General features: G+C 42.9%; 1 protein-coding gene across 2 annotated transcripts; it reads right to left on the bottom strand.

Moving 5' to 3' along the window:
• Positions 1–13,327: 13,327 nt before the first annotated feature.
• CFL2 (cofilin 2) lies at positions 13,328–19,507 on the bottom strand. 2 transcript variants are annotated; one of them, XM_030481727.1, is made up of 4 exons: positions 18,982–19,507; positions 17,155–17,462; positions 16,981–17,057; positions 13,328–16,889 (listed from the first exon to the last, which is right to left on the bottom strand). In XM_030481727.1, the coding sequence occupies exons 1-4, from the start codon at positions 18,982–18,984 to the stop codon at positions 16,777–16,779; spliced, it is 501 nt and encodes a 166-aa protein (XP_030337587.1). In that variant the 5' UTR covers positions 18,985–19,507; the 3' UTR covers positions 13,328–16,776. The 2 variants fall into 2 exon arrangements, with proteins under 2 accessions (XP_030337587.1, XP_030337588.1); XM_030481728.1 differs by lacking the exon at positions 18,982–19,507 and adding an exon at positions 17,586–18,003.
• Between the last annotated feature and the right edge of the window lie 1,735 nt (positions 19,508–21,242).

The following is a 21,242-nucleotide window of genomic DNA, read 5'->3' as shown; positions in this document are numbered from 1 at the left end:
CAGCAAAAATTCAAGTGGCTCCTGCTAGGGTGCTTTAGAGTAGTGTGGTGGTCTTAACTGATGGACAGGATGTGCACCAGGCAAACACACCAAGCCTGTCTCAGCGCAAATTCAGCTGGGATAGCTTGCATCACAACAGAGGTCTGCACAAAGCATGCATGCCTACAGATAACAAAGGCACTTGTCCATCAGTAGGCAGCACAGCTTTATGATGTTGACCAGGACAGGCTATGATCTGAAATAAAGGCTAATGGAATAGCATTTGGATCTCCATTAGCACTTTATTGAGTTGCAGTAGTCCCGTGGTCAAGGCAGAGGTAATATGATACTATGAGAGGCTGTATATTTGTGGGCAGAAATTAGAACTGTAATTCTGTATTTGAGAGCAAACAAGCCATGTGTTGCAATGTGGGGATCTGAAGTGTTCGGTATTTGAGACACTGATCTTCACTGCATGTGTTCAGAAAGACGCATACTTGTGATGTCCACAAGCAGGTCCAGGATCAGCTCTTCAGTGTTTCAGAGAGCACTGTTACAGGATCAGGTCTTCAGAGAAGAACTGAGCAGTGCTACGGATGCTTTTTGTCCCAGCTGGTCAACGTATGGTGGAGGGAAGAAAGAAAAGCACAGGTGCTTTGACTTTGTTCTTTCATTTTCCACGCTCATGCCTTTTGACTTACAGATTTTTGCACCTTTACGGGAGGATCTTATGGTGAACAGGTGAACCAGCCTCACTGAGAATTTTATACATGGCCAAAGGGAATGCTGGGACACATGGGTAGCTCTGCAAACGGGGACTGAGCAATGAGAAACAGCCCAGGAAATGCATCCAGTCCTCCTGTTGGGATGCAGCTCTCTCCTTCCCAAGGTACAAAATCAAATCCAGAACATTAGTTTAGGTTTAGTTTGAACTGCTGTGTTCAGATCTGTTTGCAATTATCACAGCAACTGTGACATGTAGGGCCAAATCCTGCTGATAGATGAAATAACATGGGCACCAAAAATTATTCTATCAGGGCAGTGTTTGACTCCATGCAAAAGGCAGAGGTTCAGAAACCTGTTCATTGCTACTGAGTTCCCAAGCCTCCCTGTTATCTCTGTGCCCTTATGGTAGACAGAGTTCACAAAGCAATACATACCAGGAGCGGAGCAGAGAGCTGTGCCTCAGGACTGGTAAGGTGTCCTCAGCCACACCAGGGGTAAAAAAGGAATAAATTCAGGCCCTCTTCTGGAGTGGGTGCCTAGGGCTGTAAGTGACAGCTTTGGCACTGAAAGTATAAGGACCTGCAGAACAGAGCTACAAAAGAAACACAGACCCTTAATAATCTTTATTCTTGAGAATTATTTCGGGGATATTACCTACATAAGCAAGACAGTCAGGAATGCACCTCCATCCACTCAGCTCTTCTGCTAGTGCAAATCAATGTTTTTCCATTAAAGTCAATGGAGCTTTGCTGATTACATGAAGTCAAGATCATTATGTACAATTTATTGGCTCTAGTCATCTGATAATACTCTACAAGGGGAAATCTTTTACCTCTGCTTCCTTTCTAAAGCACAAAGGACCCATACAGTTTCAGATCACCATATTTTGCTCCAGTCCTACCTTCTCTTAAAAATTCCTTTTGTTATTTCTCACTTGAGGGGGCAGCTATGACTAAGTGGCTGAACAAAACCTTCAGATTTACCAAACCTGCAATGCAGCTCATTTCCCACCATTTAAGGCAATGCTATTGTTGGAATTCGCACTCTGAAATCTCCCCACCCAGAGACTCAGTGCTGTAGGACAAAGGTAGGCACCAGCGTAAAGCCCCATTGCAAATGCACCACATAAAAGTTTTAGGTTAAAATTTGCCTTTCACATCTCATAGGAGAAAGAGTTTCTTTGCTGTATTTCTTATTTTACATCCCCACATAATCACCCAACTGTAGCACTGAAGACTGAGGAGTTGCAGTAATATGTCCTCGCAATGGATTCCCCTTCCAGTCTGGGCTGACCTTTCTTAGCTCTGGACTTTCTGTAAGCCTGTCTCCCAGTCATACAGTCACAATATCAGCTCTGAGCCACCAACAGCTAGGACTTTTGCTTAATCATAACTACTTTATCTTACAACGTACAGTAATTTCTGCTCCATAAAACATCCCAGTGTGCTGTAGTGGTATCAAATCCTGCAAGCACAGCAGAATTGAGTTACACCAAGTCGGTACCTGTTGGACAAGCTTATAGGAAAGGACAGCAAAAAGTGTCATACTGATTCATTAGGTGATGTTCTTCCCTGTGCATCAACTCTGAACCAATGCCCTAAGGTACACAAGGCTCAGACTTCCACATGAATCATAAAATGTTTTGGCTGCTTGAGATGTGATTGTGTATGACATGCATAATCTTTGTGATGAGGTAAAGCAAATAACAAGAGCAAATAAGGTTCAATCAGATTCAGTAAGGCTCTCTGTTACATCTGCATGTTTTCAGCTCAAGTTCCCTCCTAGCATTCTAGCAATTCTTCTAACCCCCTCCTCTTTGGGTCACCTGCAGTTCACTTCTGGTTCTGAATCTAAAACACATCAACACTGAAATTTATTTTAAGTATATTCAATGTTACGGCTTAGCATGAAGTGCTGCCAGCTACTGATTCATATTGGGCAACCAGGCTATCACATAGGGCTCCACAGTAAGATAACAGCATGCCCCATAGTTGAAAGTTGGCTTATGATGCTTATAGAATTTGGGAATGCCGCCCACACAGTTTATAGCTGTTTCATTCTTTTCATGTTTCCCCTCTTTTGTACATTTCTGAGACACTGTTTTATAATTATTAATAGAATACTAGAAAATCCCTTAATTTGTTCTAATTCTTAGCATTTTTATTTTGAATGAAATACCAAATACTTGGGGCTTAATTTATTAACAATAAAAGTGAGATACCGATCTCTTAATATTAATTTTTAGATGTATTCAAGAAAGGGACTAAATCAACTAGGCAGTTGCCAAAGCATGTGTGTCTGAGTGATGATGAATGATGTCATCAATCCTGAATGATGATCAGGATTTTATGACACATTTGGAAAGGAAACGTAAAAAAAGATAAAGAGGGATATGGAAGTGGGATGAAAATACCCACTTATCATTGCTAAATTATTCTAGTCTTCTTTGATATATTTATTTCATAAAATGATTGCCTTTTCTTTAATGAGATAGACACTAGACCTAATCTTGCTGGACTCCTGAGTGTATTTTGTATAACATTAATTAAGATGAAAATCAAGACTAACATATGAACTGTAAAGCATATAAGAAGCCGACTGGATGGGAGTCTTCTGTCAGGAGAAAAGGAAATTATTAATGCAGTTTCCTAGATTCACTCTGGGAACAATCTTATTTAATCTTCTCATTAAGGACCTTGGCACAAAAAATAGGAAGTAAATGAGCTAATGAAATCTGCTGACAACACAAAACTGGAAGGTACTACTGATACAGAAGAGAACTGGGGTATCATGCAGTGACCTTTATGACATTAAGGACCGCAGTAATAGAAATAAGTTGGAATTTCATGGTAAACAATGCAAGGTGATGATCTTAGGGGGCAAAAGAAATTTCTATAACCACGAGGAAAAAGCAGAGGAAGAGAAAGAAGTAGAGGTATCAGTCACATGATATATATCAGACTTTAATGGAGGAAGGCATAGGATCCTGTGATGGCAGAGAAAGTAATGCATTAAAGTCTTTCTAATATGTAGTGATAAGGCATGGTCAAACACATCCAGGAAAGATTCAGACTGGACCAGGTACCAAGAGGTGCTGCTAGAACAATTGAGGGGATAAAGAATATATTTAGTCTGGAATTAAAATAAGGCTTAAAAACATCAAAGCAGGATTCTGGAACATCATCTCCCTTGTAGTAGTAGAAAGAAAAATAATAACTAATTTTAAGGTGATCTTGCTAAATCTGGGAGGAAGAAAAAGGGGAGAGGGGCTGTATGGCTTGATAACTGGCAATAGCAAGTTTTTGGAATGAAAGCCCCATTGGGTGGCATCAGGTCCTCCATTGCCTGTCAGTCCGATTTGCATAGAAAAATTATGTGCAAACTTTCACATGCACAGCATGGAGTCCTGACCTGTACCACACCTGCTTACTGCAGACATTTCAGGTGGTGCGGAACATCATATGGCCAGTACATGGGTACAGGAAGTTTGTGTTCCTTTGGCTACGGCAGCACTATGCTTCAGCAACGCACAAGACCGAACAATTCCTACACAGGAGGAAGCGAACAAAATAGCTTTGATCCACTCAGTGAGTCCACTCTGCAAGCCTGGCAGTGTGGGTAGTGCTGTATTTGCAGCAGGAATTGATTTTTATAGCTTACAGAGACACCTCTCGCTTCCCAGATTGTGAGCATGTGGAAATATTTCTTGGCATCTCATCACTGGAGCTTAGGCTGAGAAAAACACATTCACCTCTGAGCAAGGACAGTGTTTGAGAGAAGATTTCTGGAGGAAGTAAATTAAACATACAGTGATGCTATGCCATAAAAATAAATATTCTTATGACAACTGAATCTGATTCTTAAAAAACCCGACCAGGCTTATTGAAGAGAAGTACTATACAGACTATGTGTTAGGTGTGGAGATGTTAGTGTCCACAGATACTACAGTTAGACCTGGTCAGGGCGCTAACATATGAATTGGAACCATAACAGGTCAAGAGAGAGGTGGATTCAGGCTTCTTCCATAATGGGTGGATTTTCTAACGTGTTTTCTTATGGTTTTGTGTAAAAAATGGAGGGCACTCACCCATTTTCTAATTAATATGGCAATAAGACTGGGCTGTGCAATGTTTGTGGTGAATCCAGTGCTGCTAGTATATGCTAGTCCTATTTAAAGTACCCTTACTACACTGGGGATACTTGGGTGGGAGAGCCCAGCACTGCCTTACAAATGGGCCTTGATGTCAGTACTGTTTTCTGAACTTAAATTCACAAAAATGAGGCGCACTTCTGTGCACATACAGAACACAAGGAGAGAGTACAGGGGTGCTGATCCAAAAAGATTTTAACAGATGTAAATGGCCACATGATAAAACAACAGCATTTATCATTGCATTTCAGGCATTTAAAAAGTGAGCACTATTAGGTTAAATTAATAATGCATATTTAACATAACATTTTGAGTAAAAGAATCATGGCTTCTTTTCCTGTATATATTGAGACCCATCATATTTCAGTCTGGACTATATTGTCTTTGTTGTCTAAAGCTGCAAATCTGTGATATGTGCTCTGAAATACACATAATGCATGTAAAATATTTGTCTTCATCTACTGTACACCCAGAGCATTCCTCTGCTGTCATTAACGTCACACCATGCTGCTCTAATGATTCCAGACACTAACTAACTTGTAATACGCATTTCTAACTTTCACTGATTTTAATGGAGCTACCCCTGATTATGCCTGGATTACATTAATCCTGACAAAAAAAACCCCAACATATATACTTGTATTTGCCAACTGTAGGAGAGGATCAGGTTCGAGTGTGACCTCACAGCAGCCTTCCAATATCTGAAGAGGGCCTACAGGGATGCCAGAGAGGGACTCTTCATCAGGGACGGTAGCGATAGGACAAGGGGTAATGTGTTCAAACTTGAACAGGGGAAGTTCAGGTTAGATATAAGGAAGAAGTTCTTTACTGTGAGGGTGGTGAGGCACTGGAATGGGTTGCCCATGGAAGTGGTAAATACTCCATCTCTGGCAGTGTCCAAGGCCAGGTTGGACAGAGCCTTGGGTGACATGGTTTAGGGTGAGGCATCCCTGCCCACAGCAGAGGGTTGGAACTAGATGATCTTAAGGTCCTTTCCAACCCTAACTACTCTATGATTCTATGCGTGCACCGACTGAATTCCAAACACACGTCAGGTGAGCCATTTTGCCTATTACTCTTGTTTTCTAACTTGTATGTAGTAAAATCATAATTTACTTTTCCACTCAAATCACCACTAGGTACAAGTCATCCAGAATGCTAACAGAGTGCTGAGGTTGAGCAAAGTTTGTCTCACCAACTAAATGAATAAAGCAAACCCCAAACTCTTTAGGAGTGCTGCCCTTGGATATTCAGAGCTCTGTAACATGCTGCACATGAGCATGCTTGCCCACACCCTTGGGAATACTATGGCATGGCAGGACTCCCAGTCTCCGAAAAGCTTATAGTCAGAACTTTAGAATCTGAGGAATTCAGTTAATTCATATCATGGATCTTCAGGGGGGAAGGGTGGCCAGAGCACTGTTCAAAAGAGTGAAGAGAGGAAGCAAGAGCTGGAGTCAGGCATGCACATGTCTGATGTAGCGTAACTCCATTTCACCTTATGTTAAAAATTAAAATGCCTTTACATGTCTGTGCGGCATCATCAGCACCTGAGATTTGAGGAACCAAATTTCACCACTGCTGTAGCAAAAACGGTAGAAGTCAGAGTTCTTTAAAGCATGTGCATGACAAGAAGCTGAGATAAAAGTGATCATCGGCCTTTCCTGCTTTTTGCCTGAGATTTCCCAGCAGAGACACCTATGACTGTGTCAGAATCATTCACTGCACTTACTGTACAAGATGTATGTAATACAGTAGCCCCGTGTTGCCTGGAAATGGACAGAGCAACATGCAGGAGCACAGTGGCTGTCATGAACACCAAGTTCAGCTCCTCCACAGACACCCTGCATACCATACACTGACTTAGACCAAGACCAAGGCAATTCTCAGAAACATCTGAAACATTTCAGGCATTGTGCCTTCCTAAACAAGCAAAAAAGTAACCTTTCCAAAGTAAGTGAGAAACGTAGATTCCTAAATTCACTGCCTGGTCAGGCAGGTATAAGCACCATACCTGGTAGAAAAGAGGGGGAGCATTCACCCGGCTTCTGGAGGAATCCCTCTCTCATCCCATATGCGTCATTAGATTGCCTTCACTATGTTGTCGAACAGCACCCTCAGATGGCCCTACTTCATATTTCTCTTTATCAGACTTACTTTCTTTTTAAGATCAGGAAAAAGAAATAAACCCTCACTGCAACACTGTCAGTTTCTTATGCTTGTGACTGCAGAGAAAAGCCCAAGGAGATGAATAAGCATAACACAAGGTTTCAGAAAAGGAAGCAGATGAAAACTCTTAGAAGATATTATGTAACTATGGCTACTTCATGATTATTGAACCTTTATTTATTTTTTGAACACATAAGGGGGTAATATGGCCTTTAATCCTTGTAGCAGTTTTCTATACATTTTATAATACTGAGATTTTCTTGATTTGCCTACGAAGCAGTGCATTTGACTATGAAGCTATGAGCCATGCAATTAACTTTCAGGCTTCTATGTTGGTACACAGTTTATTTCATACTGTTTCTACAGCTTCACTTTTCAATATACTATAAATTCATGCATCCATAGCATCTCCCCACTGTAAGTACTTACCACTTTTGTGGAAGTTAACAGCTGAAACCAGATGCTTTAATGATTGCAAGAAAGGACAGTTCAGGCTTCTGGCACTGAAGAAAGCATAAAATATCCCAATAAGGCAATTCCCCATCTGAATGGTGGAGTCTGGATTTCAGAGTTAAATCCTGTGGACAGAGAGGAACTGTTCAAACATCTGAGAGATTATTTCAGACTGTTTGCCACTTTGGTAAACTGTAGCCAAGTCTACTCTTTGAACAATTTCTTCATAAGGTTACATATTTTTAACAAAAGAAGCCAGTAAATGGATCCAAAGTGTTTGGATTTTTTTTCTTGTTTGCTCTATGTTTATGATAAAGACTAAAGCACACTGCTAATGTGGGAGAACAGGACCAGAGGAGAATTGGAGCTAGCAGGGAGGAAAAAGGTGGTGATGAGCAGAGGTGAAACTGGGGTAACTGAGATAAATGTGAGGATTAGAGGCAGCAGGTGAGCAATTTCTGCATGCAGGCCAGAGGGGGTAAGACGCTTTGGAGGAGAAGCGACACAGGAAAGTAAGTCAAATGGAGGAGAAAGGCTCAATTTCATCATTTTTCCAGTTAAGGAAACAGCAGGACAATTACCTGTTCAAAGGAAACTAAATGTTACTGACAAACTCTGACCTGAGAATATTTTTTATTCATTTTGCATACAGCATGACTTGTAAATTCACTACCATTAAATTCATTTAACGTCAGTGATAACAGATACTATGCACCACCAACACTCTATGTACTCTTTCACACTGTGCCCTAAAGATGGAAAAGCAAGCCTGATAACATTATAGCAATTCCCAAAAATAGATTAAGCAAACTGGTTGCTTCTATAATCTCCACTTTAATTTTTGGACCTGTAAAAGGCATTGGAGAACTACATTTCCACTAGTTATGAATCATGTCTTTAGAAACATAACATGTGAAAACATCAAAACATTCATCACAGGTATAAATACTCTATCCAGAGAGCTCCAGGTTTATAACAATGGCAAATTATCTCAGACTAATATCATAAAGTAGCTAGACTATTCATCTCAAATGCTGCTGCAAGGCTCATGAGATGGTCTATGATTATTTCAGGATTAAGCACTACAATAATAATCTCATTCCCACTGAGTGCTCCTAAATACTCTCAGCAAACCCATTAGTCCCTTTTCCTTAACTGTGATTCCATCCCTGTAAAAAGAAATAGCTCTATAAAACTGGGTCAAGCAAACAATTTACTCTTTCCTACAGTAACTGTATATTTTATATACATAATACCTCCTTCCTTTGATAACAATTTAATCCGGTCTGCATTAGACTGAAACATGACGCAGTGTGGAGAAAGTGAGAACACCAAACCCAAGTAACTAATAAACTAGGAAGAAGAGATTTTCATGGGCAATTTACAGCATAAGAAACTTGTTAGGAGAGAAAAATTTAAGTTTTTTAAAGTTGCTTTTTTTTTTCTCCCAAAATATGCTCTTTGGGAGGAATTTAAAATATTTTGGGAGGAACATAAAATAAAAATTTTATGTTTTTATCTCATAGCTCAAAACCGTGTGCATGTTCATATTAATACTGTAAAATGTGACTTACAAAAATCCTATGTTCTTGCCCGTTAACCACTGAATGTGATCCAAACACTATTTTGAGAAGAAACTGAGAGGCTCTGTATTTGCACACAACGTGAGATGCTGATGCAATGAGAAATAACTCTTCTCATCTTCCCACAGTTTGCCATTACAGTGGAAAGACTGGTTATAAACACCATTTCTAAAAAAAAAAAAGGGGGGGGGAGAAGTAAAAGCAGGAAATTCCAGGTTCCTTCAATATCTGGACAAATAATATTTAAAGCACAAGCATGAAAGTATATTATTCCATTTCCTGGATATTAATTAGTAAACCTTGGGAAAAATCTTACCCTCCCTATTTCCCAAAGAAAACAGCTGTTAAAGTAAGATTCTGAATTACTATCACTGTTAGATATATTTTTATGTGGACAATTACTTTGTGCACAGGATAACTGCACAATAAATAGAGCCACTTGCTTCTTGAATCTGGTGCGCACAAAGCTACTACTGGAAATATCTCAACTTTGTATTTCACTATTAGAGCAACAGCAGTCCTAGTGTTCCTGAAGGTGTCTTGAGCTGTCAGACACTCTGACTTCTGAAGTAGAATAGAGCAGCAATGTATAATTGTGGAAAGAGCAATTCTAGAGTAGGCCTAGCCTCATGACGCTACAGAGATGTTGCAGGGACAGAGCTAGAGTGCCAGACACTCAGCCTCTCACCACAGCTCTTTTCTGCATCCCACCAGGACATGCACAGGACTCAAGTTTGACAAGGTCACATTTTGTACCTGTCACAATAGCTGAAAACAATTCTGATGCCCACATGTAATTCCAGTGCTGTATTTTGGCCTTATGCTGCACAGTGCTATGAGAAGCATTCTCTTCTGCCTTCTGGAAATCAGGAAAAAATAAAATTCATAGCTGAAATGGTTAACTGTATGACTATAAGAAAAAGCTGTAATTGCAGTCTGAACATTCCATTCAGAATGAAAAAGGAGGTGAAATGCTTTAGACAGTGATACCACAGTAACCTCAACACATCCCAGTATAGGAAATTTATCCAGCTGTGCAAGAAAGCAAAGCAAACTGCTCTAATGTGAATGCTCCAACACTTCTTCAACCCTATCATGAAGATCTATGGCATGGGTTCAGTCAGGAGCTGTCTGGAAGGCCAGTTGATTTGTCTTCCTCATTGCAAAACTGAGACCAAGCTATAGAAATAAAATTGCCTTAAGTTACTACTAATTTTGATGATGATGACTTTTAAATGCTTATGTTGTGTTATGAGCATCATATTGGCAATGCTGGACTCTAGGCAGTTAAAGCTGTAATGGAATTGAAGGCACTGAATTAAAATAATAATGAGAGCAAAGCAACTACCAGAATTATTGAAAGGTTTTATGCCTAAATATAGCTTGTCCTGAAGGTACTTCCAACCACTGTTGAAATGAATCTATAAAACTGGCTAGAATCAAAGCCAGGTGTTTTTGTCAGAACAGTTACAAAAAAACATTTAAAAAGTGGTTATCAGTGTGAGCCTGCCAGCTGTTTCACTCAGCCTTACTAGTGAGCAAGGCATTCAGCCAGCTTGTAAAGCCTTTATCTGAGCAACATTAAGACATTCTTTTCTGTTTCCACAAATCTCCTGGGTTGGGCTGTTGCACACAAGCCTGAATGGGCTGACGTTCCCATCAGAATAACCCAACAGTCAGGGATGGCATACAGGGCCAAACATGTTCGGTGGCCATGCAGGCTAATGCCATGCATTTGTTTCCTATGGGTGCTCTACAAGATGCCTTTCTACTTTAGTCACGCAGAATAAATATTGTTTAGGAATTCTGGTTACGTGGAAGGAGAGTTCTGGGAACTGATTTTGAAGTGTGGATGCAGAGAAATAATGCAGCACTACAAAGGGAATTCACTAACGCAGAAGAATAAAAACCTTCAGGTGACAGATTCTGTAGAGTCAACAAAGAGCTAAAATTATGCTACTGCTTCTTAAAAGAATTTATGCAGGCAGTGAATTCTGTGGACCGGGAAGTGTTTCATCTCTAAGTCATGCTTAAATAACAGGGCTAAGACTCTATAAAGTATGGCCATAAATTACATTTGTCACTTGCAGTCACCTAATTAACAACTATACCCGTTCATCCTCATTCCCAGCCAATGTAATAGCTTAAATATTGTATTTGGTGCAATCAAAAAATACACATTTTTAAAGGGCTGTTCAAAGGCAGCTTAGGTGCATCACCTGTATGGTATTTCTAACCCAGAGCCCCATTATAGCATGGCTTCATGCTTGTAGGAATAAAACAAATTTCACTGGTACAGAGCTGTATGTTCACATTGCATTGCTTAAAAGCATTGAGACAGTTGAGACTGTGGAATCAGTATGTTCAGGCAGAGCAAAAGATAACATAACCTCAGCCTTTACAGCTGCAAGCTCAGGCTGAAATTGAAAGGAAACAAATCCTCTGCTGTAACCCTTTTTTCCCCACTAGATGCAAAGGTCTCTATGAAAAACTGCTTCTTCTAAACCTTCCTCTGCTTCTCTGCACCTTGTTTGCTACATGCACATTCAATTTTCTGTTGAAACAGCCAAAATGGAAGAAAAGCTTAGCTCTCACATTAGCCTTAATAGAAGGTCACAGATGAAAGCAGTGCTGCCACTAAGAGGAAGCAGACACAAATAAGGCTCTCTAAACTGGTTCTCAAAATCACATCTCTTTTTTCAAGCCAATGTATACCCTGCAGCTGTGCTCACCAGAGAGTAACTGATGCTTTTAACTTTCTGCATAATAGAAAAGCTTTTGAGGAGCATAATATTACAGCATTTAGTTTTTCTAAATCAAACCCCTACAATCACAAACAAGAAAGGAGAAAAATAGATACTAAAAGGTAGAAGTGGAGATTGTCTGTAAAGCTTTACAGAAGATGGAGGGCAGATGGTGGGGATTTGCAGTGACACAGCTGTTTTTAAAAATAAAGAGGTGGAAGAGGAGAGGCATGATTACAGCTACACGCACATTCCTAAGCCTGTTCACACAAGAGTAAAAATTAAGCTAGCAGCAGGAAATTGAAGTTTGTGTATGGTTTTTTTTTTATCATCTGAATTGACATTTATAAACTTTTTTTTAATAGTCAGCGACACCTTCAAGTTCTTTTTCCAATCATTCATTTTCTAAGTAACTATGAAGGAAAGGTGACAACAGAAATATTACCTACTATCAGATATGAAAAAGGCAACGTTGAAATTACTTTCAGTGCCTCCAAATAGCACACATTTTTGCTGTAAGCCTTATAATATAAAAAGAAAATGCTATCAAGTAAACAACATAAATTGTTACCCGTTTGAATTTCCTACGAAAGGCTTTAATTTTCCACTTTAGGGTTTATTTTGGGGTTGGTTTTTTGGGGTGGTTTTTTTTTTTTTTTCCAAATATTATTAGTAGATTGCAGAAATAAGCAATGCAAGGAATAGTAACATGTATGGGGGTTATTGTAGATTCAACAGCATGGGAGGTGAGGCAGGGAAATGCCCAAATTCAACAGGGTATCAAGCACTGTATATGAATATAGCAAGAACACTTTTTAACCAAGCAGTAATTTGTATTAAAATAATTTCACAAAGAGACCTTTCACTCATTTTTAATGCATATTCCCATATATGTCCCCTACAGCCACAGAGAAAGCATGTTAGGCAAACACTAAAAAGACTCTTACTCTACAGTGTAAAAGCCTGCCTTCTCTAGAGAATCCAATGAAGCTGTTTCTTGACAGCTTTGTTTGCAAGATAAACTCTCTTCCAGTTAAGCAATTCCTAGATCCAAGAAATTTTACATTGAGAGGACAGATAACCACTGATAGCAAGAGGATTATCTTTTGATCATTCTTCATGGAGTCTCCTTTGCCACACTACATCAGCTCACTTTCTTCCTGAGTACTGAAAATTACTTGTCAGTGTAAACATATTTTTTGCTACCTTTAAAAAAAAAAAAACAACCCATTCCATTTTCTCAACATATGAGCTAGGACCCAGCACAAGAACAAGGTTATCCAGCACCAACCTGCTAAAAACTTCTTCATACCTACCTCCAGAGCCATTGGTGCTGGCTTTTGCTACCACTGGGTACTGAACTGAACGGGCCATAGGTGAAACCCATTTCAAAAAATGCACATATTCCACCCATTTACTCCACAATCTCTCCTTTCAGTGTCTGGGCTGCTCCCAATCCAAAGAGAACAGCAAAGCAAATGGTGCAGGTGCTGCCTAGCATACAAACAAACTCAACAGCTGAAGACATTTAAATTAATTTTATTTATACCAGGTTTTCAAAATCAGAAATATTTCAAAGAAATTCAATACTTATAGACAGGTGCTACATTGATGATCTTTGATCCACCATTAGTGCCATGTTCTCACTCTACAACCATTAACTCGCCACCACAAACTAAGGGGAACTTACAGAAGTTTATAAAAAATAGGCAGACATGAAAATTTGGTTTATACTGGAATTGGCATAAGAGTAAAGCTTATTATCAAACTGTGGCAATTGCTGTATTCCACCACTCGTTCTGAGGGAATGGTATAACAAAAAAAGACTCTCCCGCTTAGAGAAACACTTTGGGTTTTAACTGAACACACTCAAAATCCATCTAATGATCTGACTAGGAGTGATTCTTACACTCAAGTCCGTATTAATTTAAGGTTTGCACTTCTAAAATCGCCACAAGCATAAACCTCACCTACTTACCCGGTCTTGGACCGATTTCCCTTTTTGGAGAAATCAAACCCGTATGTCTATACCTCTTCCAGGATTTACCAAATCAAACAAAGAGCTGCTGGTTTTAAAGTGTATCTTAAGAAAAATGCCATTTCCACACAAGCTACCCTCATGAAAGTTTCATCTAACATTTCTTTATCAATAAAATAACTGCAGCTGAGATACCCAAAAGTCACGTCTACACGGAGATACACAGAAGATACTCGAGAAGATTTTCCTCCACTTCTCTATCACAATGAGGCCCTCACCATTTTGCATAATGACAGAAAACAACAGCTGACAAACCATTTTGGAACAGATGCCAGCTGTCTCTCATTTGTTTTATAATTCAAACAGTAACAGTTCTGTAGCACTTTATTGGTTTGGTTTTTGTTGGTTTGTTTTGTTGTTTTTTTTAAAGCAAGCCATCTGAATTGGACCTCGCATCAGTCAGTCAGTCATTTAAAGAACAAACTGAAGGCAGGCTGATCCATTTGGATCCACAACTTGTTTTGGTAGGAATCTTACATAAATACAGTTTGTGCTTCAATTTTGTATCTACTTGGACTGAGTGAATATACACCTAAGCTAGTTTAAAAAAAAATAAACTTGAATATTCAACTCGGAAGCCACAGACATCTTTCCAGACTGTTTGCAGCAGAGACAAACAATAAATTTAAACACAGCACTGCTTAAAAAAAGTTTACTGTCTAAAATGAAATTCAAATGGTTTATTAAAATTTAACATTTTCCGTTTTGGCTTTTTTTTAAAGAAAGCATTTATACCTTGTGAAAAATCAGTTAAAAGATCATTGCATTATACTGAACTCAAGTCAAACATAAAGCACAAAGTAGGTCTTTACATTAAACTGGGCTTTGTACACAACGTGAATCATCAGAAATAGACTATTTTGAGAAATAAAAACTTGATTTTTTTTTTTCTAGACAACATGCATACCATCAGTTACTTCTCAACCTTAAAAGGTACCTGAAAGGAGAGTTTTGTAGAACAAAACCAAGACTCATTAACACACTTAGTAAGTCAGTGGTCATCATGCCTTTTCAGTGAAATTCTAGTAAATTTTAGTCTACATAGAACAGCTAACACAATGAGGTGTGCAAGTCATAGGGATAGCCAGAAGCCTGAAACGAAGTCTTAAAGTTCTACAGGACAAGAGAGCCTGAACACAGTACCACCATGTTATTTGATCTATTACAAAAAAAGATTTTTATTATTATCCGCTTCCTTGCTGAAAAAGGGCAATGGACTGCACACAAACAGCCTGCATTTAAAAGCTCCACAGTTCTACTCTACCAACTTTTTAAAATAAGGTAATGATAAAGAGCATTCCTTCTAGCAGCCTGTACAGTTCAGCTGCCAGTGGCTGCCTAACAGCGCTCCTTTATGCATACCAGGAGAATCATGTCCAGTTTTGCCATTTGTGGATAACGATGACAAGATACAAAAGCATGTGTTTGCCATAAATAGCTCTGGCTAACGGAGGATTGTTCACACAGAGCAGATCAAATTCTCTATAAGGAGAGCATTATTTGGCTCCCAGCCAAATCATGTCCCCAGTGCAAGCCTTGGTAGTGGCAAACACTTTCCAGTTCTATTTACATAGCCGCTAACAAGTAGAACCGTTCATTTAGGCTGTTTCTTGTACCAAGTCCGTCTTAACTGCAACACTAAAAAAAACCCCAAAGATTATTTACTGGCTTCATATTCTGCATACGACTGACATTACAAATCATCTTACCGAAAAAAAGACGGCGAGCTGCAAGATTTCGTGCCAGGTTTTACTCTGACATGTAGAACTTTAAGAACGTTCAGGTACGAAACACACTGCGTGGTTAATTACTTCGTATTTTTACATGTCTGATACAAGTGTTTCATGGAACAAATGGTCTCTAGTAGTGGTAGCTTCTTTAACGGTAAACTAGGAGCAAGTCCTTTATCGAATGATCGGAACAGAGCCACAAAGTATTGTAAAGCAGTACCTAAATCACAATTAGGAATGAAAAATTCGCATTATTCAAGACGAAATTAATGACTGTTTACCTTTACAATACTTTCCACAGAAGTTATTTGAAATATGCTTAAACATACTTAAAAACTGTATTTTCCAATGAAAACAAGGCAACGTTCTGTAATAAGCCACAAGTTTTATTGCAACGTGGCCAGTTTTTGATCTCAAAAAACAACGTTCCATTTAAGGCTCTTTTTAATACAGAAATTGCCACCATGACTGATGTTTTACAAAACTTTAGTGTTTCAAGACTCACATGGTAAACAGATAACTTCTACTCCTGTTCAGTAGTGTACATTCAATGGAAAACAAAAAGGCATCGTAACAGCTACTTCATTTATAAAGATATGCATGTAACAGGAATGAAACTGAGGTACTACAATAATTTGATGACACAGTTACAGCAACTTAATTGGCATTCCTTTGGGGGGGGCAGGTCAAACATATTACAAAAAAGTGCTTTAAATGCATAGTGTTGTGTGCTGCCATGTCACAAAAATAGGCTTGTCAAGGCAGGTGAGGTGTATGAATGCACAAGAGCCTCATGGAACTGCAATCAAGTGCAACTGTAAGTAATACTGTATAGAGTCGACCATCCGACCAGTGGACAATACTTTCAAGGCATTCCGTTAGCTTACCCTTTGCTGTCTACTAGACTATTTACATTAACTATCAATCACATTCATTGTACATGTTGCAAGGAATGCCTGCGACGTCAGTTTTGGCTAAGAGTATGACGTGAAAGCATTCCTTGGATCCTACATAAAACTACCAGGATTAAACAGTCTAATGGCAATCACTGGTAGACTGCTTAACAATGACATCTCCTTCAGGGGCATTAGGGAAGGGCCTTATTTTCTGAGGAGGGAAGGGGATGGGGAGACTAATACTATTCCAATTGAATGAGCTGCAGAAATGGAAGCTCCTTAGATCCAGATGGCACTTGTCTGTCTTTTTATAAGGGTTTTCCTTCAAGTGAAACTACCACGTTGCCTCCCAATTTCTCTCCAAGTGTTGAACGGTCCTTAATATCATCCAAACCATTTACTTGCCACTCATGTTTAATACCTGAAAGACAGACAAACAACAATGTACTTGTGAGCACCTCAACATCTGAACAGCATTATAATCAATGAACAAAACACTTCTAGGTCCATACCTGTAAATTTCTTTTTAATGGCATCTTTAGAGCTTGCGTAGATCATCTTGCTTTTTAAAGGCGCGCTTTCAGGAGCCCTTTAAAGGAAAGAAGACCACGACAAAACAGTTATTCAGTCATCCAGTGTTAACTCCAGAATGCTCAATTTTAACAGCAAGCTTTGCTTGTACACACCAGAATATAAATACCAGGTCTTCTTTCTTAGATTCCTTTGTCTCGTATGTGGCATCATACAAAGCATATCGGCAATCATTCAAAGGTAGTAACTTCACAAAGGCTGTATAGGGGTCCTCCACCGTATCTCCAATGTCACCAACCAATATCTGCTTTGCCTCCTCTACAATTATTTGTTTTTTGTCATCACTTAAGCAGAAGAGAACGGCTTTCTTTCTTTTTTTAATCTCTTCTGGGGTTGAAGATTTCCTTACTTTCATGTCATTAAAAACCTTTATGACTTCATCGTTCACTGTTACTCCAGAAGCCTGTAAAATGAGATCAAAGGAATACCGTAAACAGCAAAAATTAACACTCACTAGAAAAGATGATAGCCCACAGTGCTAAAGAAGTCTGCCTGCCCCCATAAGAATAAAAATACTATACTAAACCTGAACACACTACGGATTTAGCAATCTTCGCAGGATTGGAGCAGAAGATATAAAGGAGGTGTAAATTCTGTACTCTCTTGTTGCAGATCTCAGCATCTTCAGCTGTGATTCTGGATAGCGGTTTTATAGAGCTAGGCACACAACTGTACTACTCAAGCAGTTTTCCATTACCTTATCATGCATTTGGCACATTTGGGGAAGGGGGGAGAGTGAGCGGAGGGGAGCGGAAACTGAACACAAGAGATGAGTCTGTAGTTTTGGGTTGGGATGGGGGGTGGCTTTTTGTTTGGTTGGTTTTGTTGGGGTTTCTTTTAGCAGAACAAATGCCACAGCAGCAGCTCACATCCAGCACTGTCATGACTCTCATTCTGCTGGGTGAGGTAAGGCTCTACAAGCAGCAGAAATGTTTTCTGCATTGTGTCAGTTTCAACACTGCGCTTTAAAAACTCCTGAATTTTACTTCACGCTGCTGCAGGAGCATTATTTAATTGCTCTTCCTTCATACAAAAACACCAGTTACAATGTGCTCAGCTCCCCATACGGCTGGCAAGCCGTTCAAAACCCGAGCCTAAAGCAGCAAAGAAACAAAACACTGACAGGGCAAGCGGGGAGATCACGGCAAAAAGAAAACAATTTAGCAAGCCCCACTGCGAGCGAGCGAGCCGAGCCGAGCCCATCCGCAGCGCGCTTGCTCTCGGTCCAACAATTGCATGCGAAGAGGCGGGCGCTGCCCGGGCAGGCTGCTCGGGAGGCAGGTGCACGGCTCGCTGGGAGCCGCGGCTTTGTCCCCAGGGGAGCCCGCTGCCCCCTCTCCCGGCTTTGTTCGCGGGGAACGGCCGTCCCGCCGCCCCGCGCCCGCCAGCCCTGCTCCCGGCCACCTTCGCTCCGCCCGCAGCGCTGCCACACGATCGCTCCCGGCCGCCCCGCTCCCCCGCCGGCCGGGGGCACCCACCCCCCGGGCCCGGGCCGCAGTAGCGGCTCCCCGGAGCGGCGCCGGGAGCCCCTCTCCCCGCACGCGCCGGCGGCCGCCCCCCGCCCCTCACACCGCCGCCAGGCTGCTCGCACGCCCGAGCGATGCCGCAGGGAGCGCTGCGCCGCCCGCCCGGCCCCGGCCCCAACCCCAGCCACCGGGCCCGGGCCCCGGCCCCGCCGCGGCCCGCCCCGCCGCCCGCTTCTGCCCCGCGGCCGCTCCCACCGCCCCTTCCCCCAGCACCCGGCTAAAATTAGACTAAAATGGCCGCCGGAGGCCTCGGGGCCGCGCTGAGCCGAGCCGGGCCGGGCCGGGCCGGGCCTGCTCAGCTCAGCTCAGCCCCGCGCCCCGCCGGGCCGCGCTGCCGCTGCCCCCACAGGCCACCCCCGCCGCCCTCCCCGCTCGGCCGCGCCGCGCTGCCCTTACCATGGTGCCGGGGCGGCGGCGGCGGCTGCCTGCTGTGCGGGGCTGCTGCACGCAGGAGAGCGCTGCGCTGCGCTGGGGGCGAGGCGGGCGGGGACTCGGGCCGGGCGGGGGATGAGCCGCGGCGGCCGGGGAGGGCCGGTCACATGGGCCGCGCCGCCACCACGTGCCGCCGGGCCGCGCCGGGCCGGGCCGTCCCCTACGGGGCAGGGCAGGGCCGGGCCGGGCCTGCAGGCGGAGAGGAGCGGCCGCCCTCCCACCGCGCCGCGGCGGGGCCTGGCTGGGTACCGGCGCTGTTCCTGCGCCCGCCGGGCGGGCCGCTCCCGCCGCCTCGGCCTCGCAGCGCCCGGCGTTCCCCCTCGGCCGGCCCCAGGCCCACCCCGGCGGGTCGCTGGCTGTAGGCGGGCGAGGCAGCCTCTCAGCCGGGCGTGGAGCAGAGTAGCCGGTAGCGGCGTCAGGTCGGGCACGGTTGCGGCACGGCCCTTTCTGGAGCCAGCCACGACTGCCCGGAGCGGGGCTGTGCCCTGCCCTGGCCAGCCCATCGCGGCTTCCTTCGCCGAGGCGCTTTGTGCGGCTCGAGTCACCGTTCGGCATCGACCCCGGTTCACCCCTTATGGCCAGGCGCTGTCTGCCCGCACAGGCCGGCATAGATAGGGGGTATGTTGAAGTTGCAGCGTGCCACAACTCATTGTCCCCCCTTGAACAGGAGATGAGCTGCTGCCATGGCTGCCCTCCGTCTCTGTAGGGAAAGGCCTGGGGCGCCTGGCGCAAGGACAGCACGTTCTCTGTTTTTGGGAGAGCTGCTCAGACGATGGGGCGGGACACAACACGTAAGGCAGAAGGAGCAGCATTAAGAGATAGGAAGGTGCCTTACGTGTAAACAAGGAAGGATAACCCTCCCGAGAGCGGTTCACTTGTCCGTACTGAGCTGGACAGGGCTTCAGCTGCAGGACACCAAACAGAACATTTTATCTCTAGCCCATGAAAGCGGACAACAGAATTGTCAGCACTGTGCAGTGCTCTGCTCCCTGGACTGGTGGTGTCTGAAAACCCACAGTTCCTAAACGTGCAGGGTCTCAGCGTACGTCTGAGCACGCAGCCTGCCTTGTGGCCGCTCAGCCATCCCTCCTCATACACCTGAATTGCTAGTAGTACCTTGGTGGAAACCCACCAGTAAGTGCTTGTCAGCATGCGAGTAGGTATATACATGCATGGATACACACATTCATATTGCGTTGCGTGGGAGATGTGGGATTTTTTCCCCTTTATCCATTACTTTTTACCACCGCATTGACCAGATGAGCCACTATGTTTCTATTCACCGTTTTGAGTTATCTCCTGCTCTGTCTGTATGCAGAATTCAAGACTGAATTGGATTAATCAGTATTCAAAATTGGCCCATCAGCCTTGAAGTCACTAACCAGGAGTTGTATCACCCCTCAGCTCCTCACAGCCACACGTCCAGGACTCACCACCACCACTAAGTCTGTTAGACTCTAGTTTTTCCCAGCTGATGACCACTCGTGTTCTTACAGCCTGTTCTGTGCCAGCAACATGGGACCCAAGAAGGAGTACCTTTATTGCATATTTGCATTTAAAGAGTCAGCCATTACCCAATTCAGTTTTCAAATACAATGGGTTGCTTTTTGATCGAACAAGTAACTGGTTAGGAGAGGTGAAGAGCGTTACGGTAATTAATAGCACTAATCCTAAACCGGATAACTCTCAAGAAACTGTTTTATGGCTAGTTTAAACTAATGAAAATCGATAGGATATCTTAACAGTCCTGTTTCCAGGTATTTGCTGCTCTTGTGCAGCTTCAAGGGGTGGACTTAAGTGGTAGCACATCCTCATCATCACGATGGTTCAGTGCATCCCAAAACAGTCTTCATGACACTGCAGCGTGGCATGGCATGCTGTGTGTGACACGCGCTGTTCTCAGTGTCCCAAACAGAGGTCTGTGTCCTTGCAGCCACACACAATGACGGGAGGCCACTGTGGCAAACAGCAGCAGGGGGGTTCCTTCACCCCGTAAGCAGATATGCGTGTGTGTGGTACATCCTCCAGTGCCAGTGGCCACAGTCACTGCCAGGGGCTCAGCAGGTTTCTCCTAATGCTTGTGCATTACCATGAAACCGCTGTGGGTGAGGGCCCTATGCCCCCATGGAGGGACTCTGCACTGCACATCCCAGGCTCTTAAAAGCTGGAGAAAGAGTTACCAGCTCCAGAGTTGCATGGCCGGGTAGATGCTCTGGGGATGACAG

This window comes from Strigops habroptila, chromosome 4 (genome assembly GCF_004027225.2).
Source record: "Strigops habroptila isolate Jane chromosome 4, bStrHab1.2.pri, whole genome shotgun sequence".
Lineage (NCBI taxonomy): Eukaryota > Metazoa > Chordata > Aves > Psittaciformes > Psittacidae > Strigops > Strigops habroptila.
This window is presented reverse-complemented; position numbering and strand designations above follow the sequence as displayed.

Coding starts and splice junctions, on each gene's coding strand:
- CFL2 (XM_030481727.1), bottom strand. Junction 17,058..17,154: donor GACCTGGTATTTATATTCTG/GTGTGTACAAGC, acceptor TTTCCTTTAAAG/GGCTCCTGAAAGCGCGCCTT. Junction 16,890..16,980: donor CATTAAAAAGAAATTTACAG/GTATGGACCTAG, acceptor TCTGTCTTTCAG/GTATTAAACATGAGTGGCAA.